Source organism: Diprion similis, chromosome 3 (genome assembly GCF_021155765.1).
Source record: "Diprion similis isolate iyDipSimi1 chromosome 3, iyDipSimi1.1, whole genome shotgun sequence".
Classification (NCBI taxonomy): Eukaryota; Metazoa; Arthropoda; class Insecta; order Hymenoptera; family Diprionidae; genus Diprion; species Diprion similis.
In genome coordinates this window covers 10,366,242-10,383,262 of record NC_060107.1, presented here as the reverse complement: position 1 = coordinate 10,383,262, position 17,021 = coordinate 10,366,242, and the positions used below count along the sequence as shown (strand labels likewise).

Below are 17,021 nucleotides of genomic sequence, written 5' to 3'. Positions count from 1 at the left end.
ATGTTACCAACGATTAGCACGCGATAGTAATTGGTTGTGAAGAACTTTTCTTACCGGCGTCGTCAACCCTCGTAACTGTGGTGTCCTACTTTACCGACCATGCATTATGTTTCGTTGCTAAACTTGTAGTTTGTTAGTGTGCAATCTTACCAACTGCGTGATAGCGTGCTTGATGATAATCCTATTTTGCTGGGGACTGTATTGTTTAAATATAAATGTATTTCTTTTTTTGCAAAAACATTCTAAAATTGCAATTTTTATGATGCTGGGCACCTTCAATTTTTATGAAATTTTCACCATAAATTTCTTGTGAAAACACAAAACTTTTAAAACATTAACGAAGATGAAGAAATCTTTGGATCAGAAGTTGCAGTCAAGTGAATGTCAAGGAGATGAAAAAAATGAGAGTATAATCTACCTGAACTAAATGTCCCTTATAAGCGAAATGATAAAAATCAAATTATGTATTCATATTTTCTTTGGTTCCTTGAAAGCAACTTTGTTAGATCATTTGATAATGGTTGTTATGCGCATTCATTTTGACAATATTTGACGAGTGACGGGTCGGTTTAAGTACGATGGGTTGCCATTGCTCACATGATTAGGCGTAAATTTGAAGTCCGTAAAATCATGAACAAAGCCGTTGACTGAAGTCTTGATGCATCTATACATGATTAATGCATCCAAATTGTCATTACTGTGCAAAGAGAAGTCGGTTGCGTTACTTTATAGGCCTGTAAACCGAGTGAACAGAAAAGCAAAACCCTCCACTGATTTGTCAGTTTATGAATTACAATAATTTGATTCATCCATGTAACCGCAGCAATTCAGAAGTATTTCCAATTTCTAGCAATTAGCTTAAACTCTTTAGTTCGTATAATACGTAGATAATCAAAGACTTTTTGTTCCATTAAATAAGTTTAATTTCTGGCTCATAATCAGTCAAAATGTACGATATGTAAGTACGCGTGACCTCCGTATTCTCCATGATTTTATCAACGACTTTATTTTTACATGCATGGCCTACGCAAAGATTCGGATGATACAATACACAGGTTGCCTGTTGCTAGGCGTTGCATACCAATGAGCCATAAAATCACCGGCAGAAGTGACGCGTGCACAACAGCGTGGTCGCCACTCTATTGGAGCAAAAATGGGCTACCTGACAGTGAATTTCGGGGATATAAAATCGGTTGTATACTAAATGTGCGATACGTGTGGTTAATTAATTTCTAAGACCTAGGAAAGTCCGGAAGGTGTACGTTCGTCTGAAAAGGTGTTCAGTGTGGTGTCAGTAATTAAAAATGAAAATAGGTATTCATCCTCTGACAGCCGACCCAACTGCAGCGTGGCGCGAGCTGTCACAACAGCAAAAAGTCATCAAGATAATCGCTAATCTGCCGAAAACCCCAGCGCCAAGTAATAAGGTAGGATCTTTGAAAAATTGTTCAAAAGCAGAAGTAACAACGCACCGTAATTCCTAACCCTAATTACTCGCTTTTTTTAAATTACCTAACCTTAATTAACCCAATCAAACCAAAAACAATTTTAGCTTCGTGTCGTTTGCATGAGTGATACTCACTCTTTGACGCCTTTCATCAAGTTTGACATACCGGAGGGTGATATTTTCATTCATGCTGGAGACTTTACAAAGTGTGGAAGTCTAGAGGAGGTTATAGAATTCAACAATTGGATCGGTGAGCATGTTTCACCATGTCTTGTTAGTCATCTATACCAAACAAATGTCAATTTTATCCCAAGTTCCTCAATGTTTTCACAGGAAGCCTTCCACACAAGCATAAGCTAGTGATAGCTGGGAATCATGAACTCAGCTTTGATCCAACATTTACCCACCCGTTTTCGGCACATGCATCAAGTGATCGGCATAAACATACAGGAACCAGTGTGCTTGATGATATCCCAACATTAGGAATGTCCAAGGATGTTCTCGTAGACGCAATAAAGACGAGGAACATCAGGGACCATTTAACGAATTGCATTTACTTGGAGGATTCTGAAATCGTGATCAACGGGATTAAAATATACGGTACTCCTTGGTAAGACTTATATCATGATGAATAAACTCTGCCGCATTACTCTGACGATCGATCAATCAATGATAAGATATATAATCTTAATGGATGACACAAATTGATTTGTACTTAGGAAAATATAATGTTGCATTAGAGATACAAGTAATGTACCAGCTCTTCTTCCTGTTATAACCGGATCAAAATACTTGATACAAAATAGAAATATCTATCTGCAAATGCGTCTAATTAAAATGAAAATAAAATAAAAAAAAAAAAAAAACACAGGCAAGTCCCGAAACATTTTTCTATGTAACTCTCTGTCACTTTTTATGTTTAGGAAAAACTTGAAGGATTTCTCCCAAAATTACTTAATATCCCAGAGAAATGTAGATTTATTCTGTTGAACCTTCTGGGCTTTGAGTGCAGATTTGTTTTATATATGCATTGTTACATTAACGTTAGGGTATTCATTCTCATTTTTTATTGTTAAATGAACAGGCAACCCGAGTTTTGTAAATGGGCTTTCAACGTTCCTCGTGGAGAGCCATGCTTGTCAAAATGGCAGTTGATCCCAACAGATACAGACATTCTTGTAACTCATACGCCTCCTGTTGGTCATGGAGATTTGTGCTGCAGTGGAGTTCGAGCTGGATGTGTGGAGCTATTGACCACTGTACAAAATCGAGTACAGCCTAAATATCATGTTTTTGGCCATGTGCACGAAGGTATATTTTCTTTTGGCCTATCGCAGACACAGTAGATTGAGTAATTGTGTTTCCAAGATACCTGAATACGTTTGTTTGCTGTGAGGTTTAGTTACAGAGATGAAGTCTCTGCAAAACTAATTGTAAGCATGCCTACTCTGAATATATAATAACATGTAAATTTTATGTTATTTTCAGGTTACGGCATTTCTTCAGATGGAAAAATAATATTCATCAATGCCTCAACATGCGACTTGAACTATCTGCCCAATAATCTTCCCATAGTATTTGATATAACTTTACCCCCAGGAGAATCTAAGGCTTAAGTATTGAAAATTTCATTAGGAAGATCCACAAGAAGAGTACATATAATCGTATTGACTGTGAGAGCTCAAAATTTGCCAGTGTAACTATTTTAGGATGGGCAAATGCACATTGAGTAGTTGCAAATTAGACTTTCAGCCCGACAATGTGGCAACTAAGACAAATAATACATATATATGCTATTTTGAGCCTTTGTTTTTTACAATGTAATGTACGAATTCCAGCTACGAAAGCCCCGGTACATAACTACTAGTATAGGACGTGCGGAGTTCTGTAAATACTACATAGTTTGATATTTGGGTCAATTTCAGTCCAAACTGAATTTTTGAGCCTCCTTGAAGTTAATGTAATTCGAGCGTAGACTACACTCATCAACAAATATTTAGTTTTACATCTTTACACTTGCAGCTTTATAGTTTGTACGAAATATGAAAAAAAAATAATCTTGAATTTCCGCATTTAATGACCAAATATTTTGAGGGTCCGCAATCGGCACAAAAACCACGCGTAGCGAGTTGGGTGTGGAAAAAATTTCAAATCAATAGGATCAACGGTTCCTTAGTTATCGGATCAAAATAATAGGAAAAGTGAATGAAATAGTATCTCAAAATCTACTCAATGATACCTAAACCCTAGTAATTTACAATGTATTTCGGAAGATACACCTGTAACGCGTGAACATTTGATAGAGTCATGCAAGAAATAGAAAGAATCTTCTATGGTTCTCATGAAGACCGATCAAGAAAGGAAAAAAATGAACCCATTATTCCTATGAAATAGTATGTCGCTAGCTGCATTTCAAACTCATTATCAAAATCATCTGCATGTAACATAATAAATCGGCGAGTTTCACTGAACATAGAATATAACACAGAATCCGAATCCGAATACTATAGAATAGTTAAATTTAAGTAGTTACTAGTGATCTGTAGACCATTGCGGGCAGGTACCAACAATACTTTATTACCTAAGATTCAGTCGATAGTAGGTATCGTCACTTACTCACATCAAATGGAATTTAATTAAACGTCTGCATAACATTAGTTTGATAAATAAGTTATTGGCAAGCTTTTGTATCCTTTTTTCTTCTTGTCTTTTGTATATTTTTACTTTGTTACTAAAATTTGTTATTTGTTGTAATGTATATGTTGTACAGCTTTCATTAATTCTGAACTTAAAACCGAATTGTAGACAAATGGAAATATCGTTTATAGCCGGTCTACTTGTAAGACTGTAGTATTATAGTAAAACATTAATCAATTGTGTAAGTAAATATACATACTTGTATGTACACCTAGGTCAGGGGTGGGCGCCTTGCTACCTGGTCAATTCGCAAATTCGAGGGTCTCGTTAAGCTTGCTACTTGGATCAAAAGAAGGGTCCTCTATTCTTTCGTTTGAGTACAAGAGTGCGGTTGTTTCGAAAAATTTGAAATTCATCAATGCAGGAATAATTTCACTTAAGAATTTATATTCTTTTGTGTACCTCACGAATTCGGGGATTCTATTGTTCCTTGGAGCCTGCCGATCACGCGAGTAATTCCTGGCCTTTGGCTTTGTTCCCAGGTAACAGGCTTGCTGGCAGGATCAAGTGAGCCAATGAGTGCTTCAGTTGCCTAAGAATGACCAAAAATATTCGATTGTTTTTTGCCGATTAATCAAGTATTTTTCAAACTCAATTAATCGACCAACTCGATCTCATAATAGTTTTTTTTTTTACTCCCATGAACAATGCAATACAATATCAACTTATGTGATTAAAATATCAATTCTTATCATTGTCATACTTACTAAGTACACCTATTCGATATAATAAGTGAAAGATAAATGAACGTTTTCAGCTAAAGTTGAAAAATATTTCGAATGAAACTATAAATTATCAAAAAACTTTTAAGACTATGTACTGAAATTTAGGAAATTTTGGTTTCATATGTAGTTTCAAAAAAATACGGCATAATCGAATAATCGATGCATCGATTTTTTAGCTCACAATTAGTGACCCGATTTAGGTTCTATGAAATAATGCAGAAATGCTGAACATCGCACATCTTCAATGTTTCACTCGACATGAAATATCAATTACAATGAATGAAATGCTATACATGCCAAAGAATGAGTTAATGTTAAGCCGGTGTTCAACAATTTTAACTTAACCAGTCAAAATATTTCAATACTCATACTCAGTCAAAATTGAAATAATCAGACCTATTACGACTTCGTATCGTTTTAGTCTGCGTCTTTGAATACTAAAGGGTATTATTAACACTGTCAACTATTTTTATTTCAGAATGTAACACTGATATAGGAGAAGAATGATGAAAAAAGGGTGGACAGTATTATAATTTTTAAATTGTACTGGTAAATGGGAGGAAAGACAATTATAGACTAGACTGTACTGAAATGATATATTTCAAATAACACGTGGAATATTGTGTAATTTTTGTTTTCACAAAAATATTGTAGAAAAAAAAACCATAAATGAAAAATAATATGAAATGTAAATAATCAAAGGGTGAATTAATTCGGATAAATGATGTTAGTAATCACAATCCCAACGTCTTTACAAATGTTTGTACTACACAGAAAATATCTAATAAAATAGTATGAAAAATGACCAATACGTGTCTCAGTTGTACCTTTAGTTTATTTTTTTTTTATCGCAAATTTGATTCCCATTTTCCTTTTCCACGTTATTAATACCTCAAAAAAAAAAAAAACTTCGATTTTTCTACTGTTTTTAAAGTTTTAGTCTCCATATAATTATTGAATGGTAAGTCGTGCACAATTAGACTTGACAATAATGAGTGAACTTTGCAATATTAAAACTGCATGAATTCAACGAGTTTACTTTTTTCACTCTTTTCCGTTTACCACTCAAGTTTAGTATATGTCGTTAACACAATAGAATAAAAGCGGGCCTTATTAAACCGTAAAATATGTACATCAAATATGTATCTACCATACAAAATAATTTATACATAGGTTTCAACATGGCAGACAATTCCATACCGCGTAATTACTTTTTTCTTTTCTTTTTTTCTCCTTTTTTTGATCAACAATATATGATTCTTCAATAGAATATATATATATAATTTTTTTTACCGCAAATACTGATAGGTTGTAAAGCATTTCACAATCAATATTATAATATACAATTTTACTTTTCATGGTACTTACGAAAAAAAAAAATTTATCGAATTTTTTCCCCTAATATACGAAGATTTTTCAACAGTTAGAATGTCATACAATATCAATTATTGAAACATTTGACGTATAAGTGACTTATGAAACTGAACAAATTTCAGCATTAGAAATTTTTTGTCGGTAATAATATCGTTAGCACGGTTGCTAAACATTGTTATACTAACAATCCAAAATATCAGCAGTAATTTAATTCAAGTCTATCCATGTAATCAGGAGCCGTTTTAATAAAAAAAATTCTGTTATGGCAAGGGTGATTATATTAACATGGAAAATAGTTAATTATCGCTAAGGTATATGATCTATGACCGTCATAAGCAAATAGGAATTTCATAACACTAACAATTAGACTTAACAGAATCTGTATACTTATGCATAATCACTGTCTGCATTCACTGGGTATTGGCATGAACATTGATAAAAATATGGAAAAAAGCTCGTCGAAATTATCAATAAGTTTGTCCGAAATACATGAACAAGTACAAGTCTAGAGATTCCATCGCACGGTACATATTCCAGTTTCTACAATTATCATTACCGGGGAGACAGCAGACCTGCTTAGCATGTGATAATAATAATGAACTAACATGCAATGGCATATTTAGCCTGGGTTCGATATTCTAAAGATTTACATGCTTAGTATGGTACATTGGAGAACAAATACGAAACAGATTCACCGTTGTGGGTTCTCCTTACAGCCTCCGCAAACATCATGGAAACGTCAATACACTGAAAAAGATACGAAATAGTTCAATTTGTCAAAATGACAATGAAAACGATTCGAACTCCATGTCATTATTTCAATATTCAAATTACCTGAATTTTTGGACAGTCCTTCATGTGACCATCCTGAGGGATTGTATTTGTAACAACTACGGCTTCGAAACATGCGTTATTTATCCTGGATATAGCAGGACCACTGAAAATGCCGTGCGTTAGAATTGCGTATACTTTCGTCGCGCCAGCTTCCAGCAACTTTTCTGCAGCATGACATATTGTTCCACAAGTATCTGCCATGTCATCGACCAAAATGGCTACTCTGTCCTTAACATCTCCTACGAGAACCATACTCGCCACTTCGTTTGCCTTCTTCCTCTCTTTGTGAATAAGCGCGAACTCAACATTGAGTCGATCCGCAATTGACGTTACTCTAATTGTGAGAAAAAAAATTAGTAGGGTGTACAAGACTGATGGATAGTGAATGAAATAAAAGTGATTATAAATAGGATGTGATACCTTTTAGCACCACCGGCATCTGGGGATACAATAATGCTGTTCCTCCATTCGACGATATTCTCTTTGATCCATTTGAGCACTGCTGGCTCTGCGTACAAATTATCAACAGGAATGTCGAAGAACCCTTGAATCTGACTAGCATGCAGATCCATGGTAATAATGTGGTCTGCTCCCGCTACCGACAGCATGTTGGCCACTAACTTTGCAGAGATCGGAGCACGACTCTGTAATCGAAAGTTATTGAATAAGTAGTTGTAGAAAGAAGGAGCCCGTCGTCAAGTCCATTTGCAACTGAGAATTTCCTGTAACTTTAAAAAAAAAAGTGTTCTATTAACCTGCTACTAGGTATATACATTCTAAATATTATAGCAGTATATCAAATAAACTTTGACGCAAAAGAAAATATAACAATTCACATGTTAATAACATGTTACCATCGTCGTATCACATGATAGTCAAGTGACGAAAAGATAACATTTATCAAACAGAAAAAATATTTTAGCCTCGAGTCCGAGCGCTGTTTTGTAGAATTTGTTTTGACAAGTAAAGTGAGATAATTCGAAGAATTTATTTGATCAATCACTGCTATTATATTAGATTTTTGTTCAGTCAATAGTCGGTTATTCTTATATACCGAAAAATCTCTTTTATGAGGGGACAAAATATAAATACAATGGCAAAATGCCGATGAAAGAAAATAATATGTATTCACGCGTATAAGTTATACATATTTAAAAAAATAAGAATATAATGCAAAAAACAAATAACGAAAGAATATAGAGGAAAAAGATGTTGCAAATGCACCCCAGTTAGGCTCAATAGGATCTGTGAGTAAAGCACAACCTGCAAGTTATTCTTTAATAACTACAAAAACCAACGTAAATAATGCACTTCACAAAACATTTAAAATCTGATATAATAACTTGATTTTTATTTTATTTCAATGATAATTTACGAATACCCTTTGTCAATCAAAATTTACTGACAATAAAAAAAGACAAAAATAATTAGACTTAAAATAAACCTTGTGCTTTTATGAAAGATACGAAGCATTTCATGCCAAAAGGGCGGGTTTTGAACCTGACCATTTTTTTATTTGGTCAACATTATTATGTACACGTGGCAACGTGTTTGAAAAAGAATCGTGACCATGTTACTTTTTAAATGTAGCGATACAAATCTATTGCATCTAGCCCAAGACTACACCTCTTCTCAGAGTTTGAACTATCGAAAATATGACAAATGCACACGTCAGCCAACTTATCGTTTTGTTATTAAGAATACGAATGTCATACCTACTAACAGAGATGCGTATGAATGTTTCATGCAATGTATAAAAAGATCTCAAAATTGGAACTTTGAACTTTGTTTATATGTAAAATGTGCTCGTCAATCAAATTGAATTTGCTACAGATATGCCTAAGTTTGAGCTTTTTATCAGAAAACAATTTTATCTTAATTTCATCCCTCTATCCTTCCTACTAAGCTGGAAACTGACCAAAACTTGATTTTCAGTATTTATCTTAAGAAAACTATGAAAAGTAAATTGCAGTTGAACTGAATCAGTTTTGACTTGGCGAATCTGCGATAAACTTGTCAGAATAACTTGAGAAAGAATTTTTAATACTTTCAGTCAATCTTTTCAAATATATTTGTCTCCTTTCGTGCAGCAGAGTTATGTGTGATAAATGATAAAACAAAAACATGTAGTATTAATTTTTAAAAACAATAAGTTGATTGATGTGTATCTTAAAATCGTTAAAAAAAATTACGAATTTTAAGATTCATCTCAAGACCAGAAACGATAGATTTCAGATTTGGGCAACAATATTGGAAAAAAAAATTATAGCATCGAAATTTGTTTAATTCTTCTAATATGCAATAAAGTAGATTATAATATTTACACGTGAAATGTAATGTGAGATATGAAATGCATTGTTGAAGAGGAAAAAAGAAAAAAAAAACAATAATTATAATTATAACTAATAATAACAAACAAAAATTTAAAGCATACAGTTTCAATGAAGCTGGAACTTCACAAAAGCTTCGGAGTATAATTATTGGAACTTAAATTAGACCATGGCAGTAGCTAGGCAAATTTGTATTAGCGATGTAAAAACGAGGTAACAGATAACATTCATGTATCCCGACGGCACATTATTGTTGATGTATGTGAGTTACGATTGGATATTTTTTCTGAAATTAGTGTGGTGAATAAAGTAGGTAAAAAACAAAAGAATAATAATAAAGGTTTAAAAGAATAAAAATCATTGAAAAACAAGTCACATACAGATTAGTACCCAAAACAATGAACGTATGAATGCCCCAAAATAACAATAATCGATAAAAACTAATAGAATTACATAAACACACGCTATTATATTAATATTTTGCCCTCTCATTCAGTTCAGTTCGTCAAAATGCTCATCCCGAACATTTCATTCATTCATTATGATGTCATTGCGCTGTATAAACAACAATCAAGGATTTTGTTAGTCCTACAAAAATAGCTGTTTGGGTATAATTAAATTCAAATTTGAAGTAATCATCAAGTTATAAATACAAAACGCTCCACTCTACAATATCGTTCGTCTTCATACTCACTGTCGTCAGGTCGGGCACAAAATCCTGAAAATACCCAACTATTTATTCAGAAATTGATTACACGCCTATATACTTGATTTCTTATCTCTAACTCTATACAGAAAACTCAATAATAATCCAACAATTGAATAATATATGTATGTAAAATTTGGATTCCAGACAAATATTCAGCATACTTCACAGTTTCGATAAGACTTATATAAAATTTGAGATAAGCGTTTAAAAGTTTATCGACCTATCGAAATAAAAGGTTCTAGAAATTCATATTCCGAGAACACATAGATGTATAAAAAACTTTGAAACATTACACGTGCTTCTCTAACTGGAGTTTACATTAGAAAAAAGAAATTAACTGACTAGCAAATAATTGTTGTTAAAAGTCGGTCAATTTGGTATGAAGTGTCATATACGTAGAATAATCTTTGTAATTTTGTTGTCAATCACCGTCGACTGTGCGTGACATTCACAAATTGTTCGATAATACATATTAAATATTGCTTGCGTATATAATCCAATATCACTGAGGGGGTTCTGACAAATTCTCACAACCCAATATTACTACATTTATACGTACACGTTTTACTATCACAATTTTGTTTACACGAGCTAAATTAATAAAATGACCCCCTTCGAAGCGACATCGACTGCGTCATGGTTTTGCAATACTACATTACGGTCAGTTAATTCTTGATAACCTCGGGTTGTTATTCGAAGATAATGATAATGAAGTTTGTGACGCTTTGATTTCAAATAAATTTCCATTCGATTCTTTAAAACATTTTTCAATATTAAGTTTCAAAGTATCTTTTCGAATAGTTCACATTTAATTAATTACACATGCTCCAAACTGTTATTTCGCAATTATCACGTCGACTGAAATATAATGTGCACGGGTGTTCCAATTTGCTGATCACAAATTCCTGTCTCGTTTTTCTGTACACTTATGCAAAAATACAGAATACCCTTATCGAGCATTACGCATTCACAGAAACAACGCAGTAATAAAGTTTAACTACACTGTAAAAAATAAATATATCTGATTTACTAGCTGATTCCCGGTATTTTCACATATACGGAAACGGCTTTTTCCTAATTAGCATAATAACATAAATAATGATGTTTATCGGAGCTTTGATACATGAAATAATGACCTTTCATATACTGATACATCCTTTAACAACAGTGGCAAAACTTTGAGGTTCAATAAAAATGCAAATACATATGAAATATGTTGATTTGCAAGAACACTTATATTAAAGAATGCATCAGTTGTATCGGAGTTGCCCAATTTCATCCACCCACAAGCTTCTGTTCACCAACTTTATGCAAGGCATGACAAAGTGTACACATGTATCATTTATAAGTGTTAATTGACCAAATTTGAAGGAACGAACAAAATAATCACGGATGTTGATCTCCCAGCTTGAAAGTAATCCAACGTGTTAAAACAAACGTACGTACATACAAATATAACATGTAATACGATGTACTAAAGATGTGATGAAACATGATGTGATTATAATTATGATAGTAATAACATATGACTGTAAGCGTTAATGATGAAACTTCGTTTACTACCATATGAAAAATATACCAAATTGTACCATAGATGTATGATAGATGCCACGATGTTATCCAGATGAATTTTTTGTTTCCCCAAAACAGAAAGTTATACAAAATGCTGTACATACATAATTATGTGTAAAATAAAGCTGCAGTAAAAGTTCGTTTAGGAAACAAACAGATTTTTTTTTTTTTTTTTTTAAATACATGTATCGCCGTTTCCATAAAATGTTATTCCCAAAAATGATTTACAAGTTCATTCTTCCATAAACACTCGCAAAAGCTGCAAAAAAATTAAAACAGCAGTAAGGAAACTGCTGTAAGTTACCCTGAACTTCCACTCGTTCGACTTCATGATGAAGCGAGTCTTAGTGGAGTCTGACTTGTCCCCACCATCACCACCCTGCGAAGACACCACACAAAACAATTTACATCTTGTCTAGAAGAGTTAATTCCATTCCAATAATTCATGGTTATCTCTTCCTATTTTTTCTTTGCCTTTTGCTTCATCATATGCTAATTATCCGTGTGCTTTAAAAACAATTCTACATTAAATATAGTTATATATGTTCATTTATTCAGTTGCATAGGTAAATTAAATCCAATGTTGCTCGTTACAATTATTGTTTCTTCTGCTATTTTTGTTTCATTATTTCTCATCTAATCTTTGAGCAGGTACGCCTGCCAAGAATAACGGTGAATTATGTATTATTTCAATTCAAATTTGTTTATAATACATAGATATACACCATCGTTGCTCAATGTTAATTAGCATAATTTATTATTCAGTCAACTGTATCACATCTGTGCAATACTTTCACTCCCAGGCAATCTGAACAGAAAACTTTCCAATCAGTCTGATAACACTATTCATATATTTTAATTAGATTCAATTTGATGTATTCAGTTATTGAATATGTGGCTCCGTCTCCGACACAAAAATAAGGTGTCAAGGTAAAATAGAAGTAAAGTAGATGTTTAGTGGTCAGTCATGTTGCCGTGGTGTCAGAAATTTCTAATTGAAAATACTTAGAGCAAGTAGGAGTAAAAGTATTGATTTTAAACACAGATCAATTTTACACTAAAAAATAAATATTTTCATTTTGTTGGCTAATTGTAACTGATTAAGTATCATTGGATCACTTTTACTGCAAACAACGATAACTGCGAATTTTTTAGGTGTAATTTTTATAATTATTACTCTTCGAATAATTTATTTAATACATATATTTAAAGTGAAATAAATTACACCATTTTCTAATTAGTTTCAGATGGAAAAAAAACAAGACTATATAATATACAGACAAGCAAATATCGTAATATAACAGGCAGTGAATTATAAAAATCAAGATTTAAACAGTGCTACTAATAACGCAAGTGTAGGTATAAAAAACTCAGGCAGATGTGCTGGCTACTTTGTAATATTGAATTGATACAGACACTGAATATAAAAATAGTCTATTTTAACGTATGGATAAAAAAAGTAAACAATTTCCGAACTAAAAACGAAGTTGTCGAATTTACTATAAAAAAAATACTCGTATGCGTAAGTTACATTTAGGAAAAAAAAAAAGTCCAAAACTAACTTTCAAGCCAAAAATACTTGTGATAATTTTGTCGGGAAATTTTTATTGACATGTGCAACCGTCGGACGATGAAATTGACGTCGACGATTTGAATGACGTATTTCATTATTGATGAAATCTATTATTGTTCATGAACAGAAATGTAATGTAAGACTATAACGGTATAGTTTTAGCAACACGGATACTGATTAATTAATTAATCAACAACATGTATAAACATGGAAAAATACAATGGGGTTAAATAAAATGTTTAGATTAGGAACATTGAGTAGCTTGTGCATCTTGTCGTAATAGTTAATAACAAAAATAGTATTATATACATGAAAAAAAAACCCAAAACAGCATGAAATTTGATAAAGGTTATCAAATTGCCAGCAGATTGCAATGAGCTAACAATATTTATCTGCTGGAATTACTTTGCTGGTAAATATAATCGAATGAAAATTTAATTTTGATAATGAACATTTATTAGTGTGCATCATTTATTGGTCAATTATCACCCCATTATATATTTTACATTCTTCATGTTATTTCAAGGTGTCCAGCGACTGAGGATTTTAAAACTCTTTTATAATTCTGGGTCTGTAACATGATATTGTCTTTTTTTCAGCTGCGTTCACTGGCTAAGTTTGATTTTTGCTCAGCTTTCACTTGAATTCTGGGAGATTACGGTCCAAAGTTAAAAGAAAAGCCGCCAAAGATGGTCTTTACTTAGCGCCTGATGGTGAAGACTTTCAAAAGCAAATGATAGGCAACAAGTGTGCAATGAAAAAAAATTTCAGAACTTTAAATTTGGTCAACCAAACATTATACATGATCACATACAAAGTGATGAAACAAAACAAGATATTATCAAATCGACACTGTTAGGCGGTCTGCCAAAGTTCACATCGACATCTTGTGTTTGCAATGATGCAATATGTATGATTTTAGTTTCGACGTTCGAAATTTTAAGTTGTTTGGATTTCCAAGGTTTCCCAGATCACTGAACACCCTGAATTTCAAACAATTCAATTATTCGAAGACTATGGATTGAAAATTATCTTGGGAACATTTCTAAATAATATCTGTAATTGTGGAATTGAATTTGAACAAGTCCTCAGGTTTACCGTTGATAGTTAAAATATTAATCGATTCATCATTTTATATATACGCAAACTAAATTTGCTTACTCTGAACAAAATTATAAAGAAATAAAGTACATGTATACAAATTGAAAAGCAGTAAATGCACCAAACGATGTACAGTAATTTTCCAGCAAATTTCTTAGATTTTATGGTGGAAAAATCTGATATGAATTTGATGCAGATACGCCAATTGTGAGAAACAATGAGAAAAAAACCAAAATAAATATATAAATAACAAGAAATTCATACACACATGGTAAACTATACGAGTATAATTAATAACTGGGAATAAAAAATGGTGCTCACATCTCCTACCTTATCCTTCTTGTCCTGCCTGGCATATGGGAAGCAAGGGATGACTGCTGTTACTCGAGATGCAGAGGCAATCTTGCATGCATTGATCATAATCAGCAGCTCCATGAGATTATCATTTACCTCTCCGCTACCGCTTTGAATAATGTAAACATCTTCGCCACGTACGGACTCTCCAATTTCCACGCTAAGAATGAATAATGTTACAATTTTCCATCGAATTACAAAAAATACTGAAGATATCGCACCCCCTAAGGATACCAGTATAAAATAGGTATGTCAAATAAAGGAAATACATGTTTGGTCACATTGCTGTTGTGTCATTGAAAGGTAAATTGCTATTACAGTAAGTGGAACGAGATCAGTTATATAAATTAAGTGACTTATTTCAATCCGCTGGTCGTCGACAATTGACTTCATCATATAGACAAAGAAGAAATTACTATTTTTTGGCAAAATTATCCACTTGTTGTTGTAACGTTATAAGTTGTTTGTTAGTCTAATTTCGAAAGTCAAGAGCTTTCGACTCTTCAGAAAAGTAGCCTCCATAACATGAACAAAGGAATTTTTATGATAACTTGTCAACAAAAAGAGTAAAGCTCTTAAATAAATACTTCTGTTTAAATAAAATTGCATCATGTTTTATTGGTTCAGCTTTTCTTAAAAAGTTAGAAACACTAACGATTGAATCCGAACTAACGTTTTAACTTGCAATCTACCATAATAGAATCATTTCACTGAATGGATAGGAGATTATTAAAGAATCTAAAGCTTTCTTTGTTAGTGATTGCCTTGAAAAATTGAATTTCTGTAAAAATAATTGCAATATAAATAAATCTGCATTCTTTTCAGCCGTAAAAGTTGATTTATACTGGTACGCTCAAGTGCTCGGAAGGTCTCCAATATTTTGTGGTAAACATTTGAGGAATCTTAATTGAATCGCACGATATAATAATTCTTGATCCTTTAGATTATAATAACGTTGAAATGAAATGTTTACCCGGATCAATGTCGAGTATAAAAATAAAGGTGGTAAAAAAATTGCATGCGCAGATATGACATTATATTTGCTCCTTATAAATATCGCATGTCATTTCAAGTAATGACACAAGAAAACTTTGTCAGTCTGTTGAAAGAATTTCGATAGGGAACTGTTCCCACTACCAACAAACGACAAGGTCGTTGTAATCATAATGTATTAAAGGCAACTACACACGAAATTGCACGCATACGTGTGATACGTATATACAACATGTATGTATGTACACAAAATGACGCGAAACATCAATGATTACGTATGCGGAGCAATAGATCGAGAGGAGTAAAAAAGACTCGTTCTATTACTAGAATCGGACGAGAAAGGAAAGGGCAAAAAGATATGAAGGAATTAAACAACGCGGCGTGGCGGTGCGAGGATCTCCGGTGAACGGTGATTGGCGCAAAAGGGGTTCGCGTGCCTGTCGAAACAAGGGTGCCGGAATAAACGACGCTATTTCGGAGAACGAATTATCCGGATTTCAGAAGACTGTTGAGATATTTTAGGGCTTCGATGCCGCGGAATAGAAGTTTTTCGATGATTCGGATTGGCCATTGCTCCGCGAGAAGCCGCGCGGGTCTTTGCTCTTTATACAATAAAAGGTTAAATAAGGGCTGTGGTGGTGAAGTTACCATGTTTCGAGGTTGCTGAATTTTTTCGTGACAACCTTCCCGATGTCGATTCCAAGCCTGTCGACTATTCGCTGCGCCAGGTCCGGGTGCGACGTACCGCTGAAGACTTTGATGTTCGGCATTCTGCTCTGCAATACACTGCCGCCACGAGGTTTCTCTAACTTTGCGCGTAACAAACTCCTCGCACGCACTGGTTGCGAGACGGGCATTACTGAAAACCCGGAGGACCAATCAGAGCCGCCCGGATATTATCGGCCGCGAACCCAGCGCCATCTCTTTGTGCGCTCAACAAGTTATTTGCACCTCAAACCGTCGAGCTTAGGGCGGATTTTCACGGGCTGCTAAATGCTGTCGGAGTATATCGCTGCCGGGTTCTTGACCACTAGGAATGTCGGTAAGACAGAAAACTGCTGCCTGATGCATACTGAATGCGAATTATAGGTATATTTTATGAGCATTTGTATGGTCAGTCTGATTGTGACTGATTGTGAGTAAAAAATCACTTATTTTGACTATTATCTACAGTCTACGCATCACTGCAATTTCGAACCAGAATATTTAAAAGTTTCTGTGTTTCATTGCATGCAAGAATAACGACAGAAATGTATTCCTACAATTAGCAGAGAATTTTCGATATAGATTACTGCTACAGGTGGACTACATT

The 17,021-nt window shown here is 33.6% G+C and overlaps 2 protein-coding genes across 6 annotated transcripts; one reads left to right on the top strand and one right to left on the bottom strand.

The window, feature by feature from the left end:
* The first annotated feature begins 1,101 nt into the window (after positions 1–1,101).
* On the top strand, positions 1,102–3,221 carry LOC124404996 (metallophosphoesterase domain-containing protein 1). Its single transcript, XM_046879585.1, has 5 exons — positions 1,102–1,427; positions 1,553–1,697; positions 1,781–2,057; positions 2,532–2,758; positions 2,936–3,221. Exons 1-5 carry the CDS (start codon positions 1,305–1,307, stop codon positions 3,061–3,063), a joined length of 900 nt encoding a protein of 299 aa, XP_046735541.1. The 5' UTR covers positions 1,102–1,304; the 3' UTR covers positions 3,064–3,221.
* Positions 3,222–5,745: 2,524 nt separating this feature from the next.
* Positions 5,746–16,581, bottom strand: LOC124404994 (ribose-phosphate pyrophosphokinase 1). Of its 5 annotated transcripts, none has more exons than XM_046879579.1 (6): positions 16,358–16,581; positions 14,684–14,876; positions 11,993–12,067; positions 7,498–7,721; positions 7,078–7,411; positions 5,746–6,990 (listed from the first exon to the last, which is right to left on the bottom strand). In XM_046879579.1, the coding sequence occupies exons 1-6, from the start codon at positions 16,564–16,566 to the stop codon at positions 6,898–6,900; spliced, it is 1,128 nt and encodes a 375-aa protein (XP_046735535.1). In that variant the 5' UTR covers positions 16,567–16,581; the 3' UTR covers positions 5,746–6,897. The 5 variants fall into 5 exon arrangements, with proteins under 5 accessions (XP_046735535.1, XP_046735534.1, XP_046735536.1 ...); XM_046879578.1 differs by having other exon boundaries at positions 14,693–14,876; positions 16,358–16,568; XM_046879580.1 differs by lacking the exon at positions 11,993–12,067 and adding an exon at positions 10,102–10,125 and having other exon boundaries at positions 14,693–14,876; positions 16,358–16,568.
* Between the last annotated feature and the right edge of the window lie 440 nt (positions 16,582–17,021).

What these genes read in the sequence shown, in the direction of transcription:
- LOC124404994 (XM_046879579.1), bottom strand. Translation starts at nt 16,566, where the DNA reads ATGCCCGTCTCGCAACCAGTGCGTGCGAGGAGTTTGTTACGCGCAAAG. An exon ending in CGAACGAGTGGAAGTTCAGG is followed by an intron (nt 7,722 to 11,992) that starts GTAACTTACAGC and finishes TTTCGATTACAG; the next exon opens with AGTCGTGCTCCGATCTCTGC. An exon ending in GATGCCGGTGGTGCTAAAAG is followed by an intron (nt 7,412 to 7,497) that starts GTATCACATCCT and finishes TCTCACAATTAG; the next exon opens with AGTAACGTCAATTGCGGATC.
- LOC124404996 (XM_046879585.1), top strand. Translation starts at nt 1,305, where the DNA reads ATGAAAATAGGTATTCATCCTCTGACAGCCGACCCAACTGCAGCGTGG. An exon ending in AGAATTCAACAATTGGATCG is followed by an intron (nt 1,698 to 1,780) that starts GTGAGCATGTTT and finishes ATGTTTTCACAG; the next exon opens with GAAGCCTTCCACACAAGCAT. An exon ending in AAAATATACGGTACTCCTTG is followed by an intron (nt 2,058 to 2,531) that starts GTAAGACTTATA and finishes TTAAATGAACAG; the next exon opens with GCAACCCGAGTTTTGTAAAT.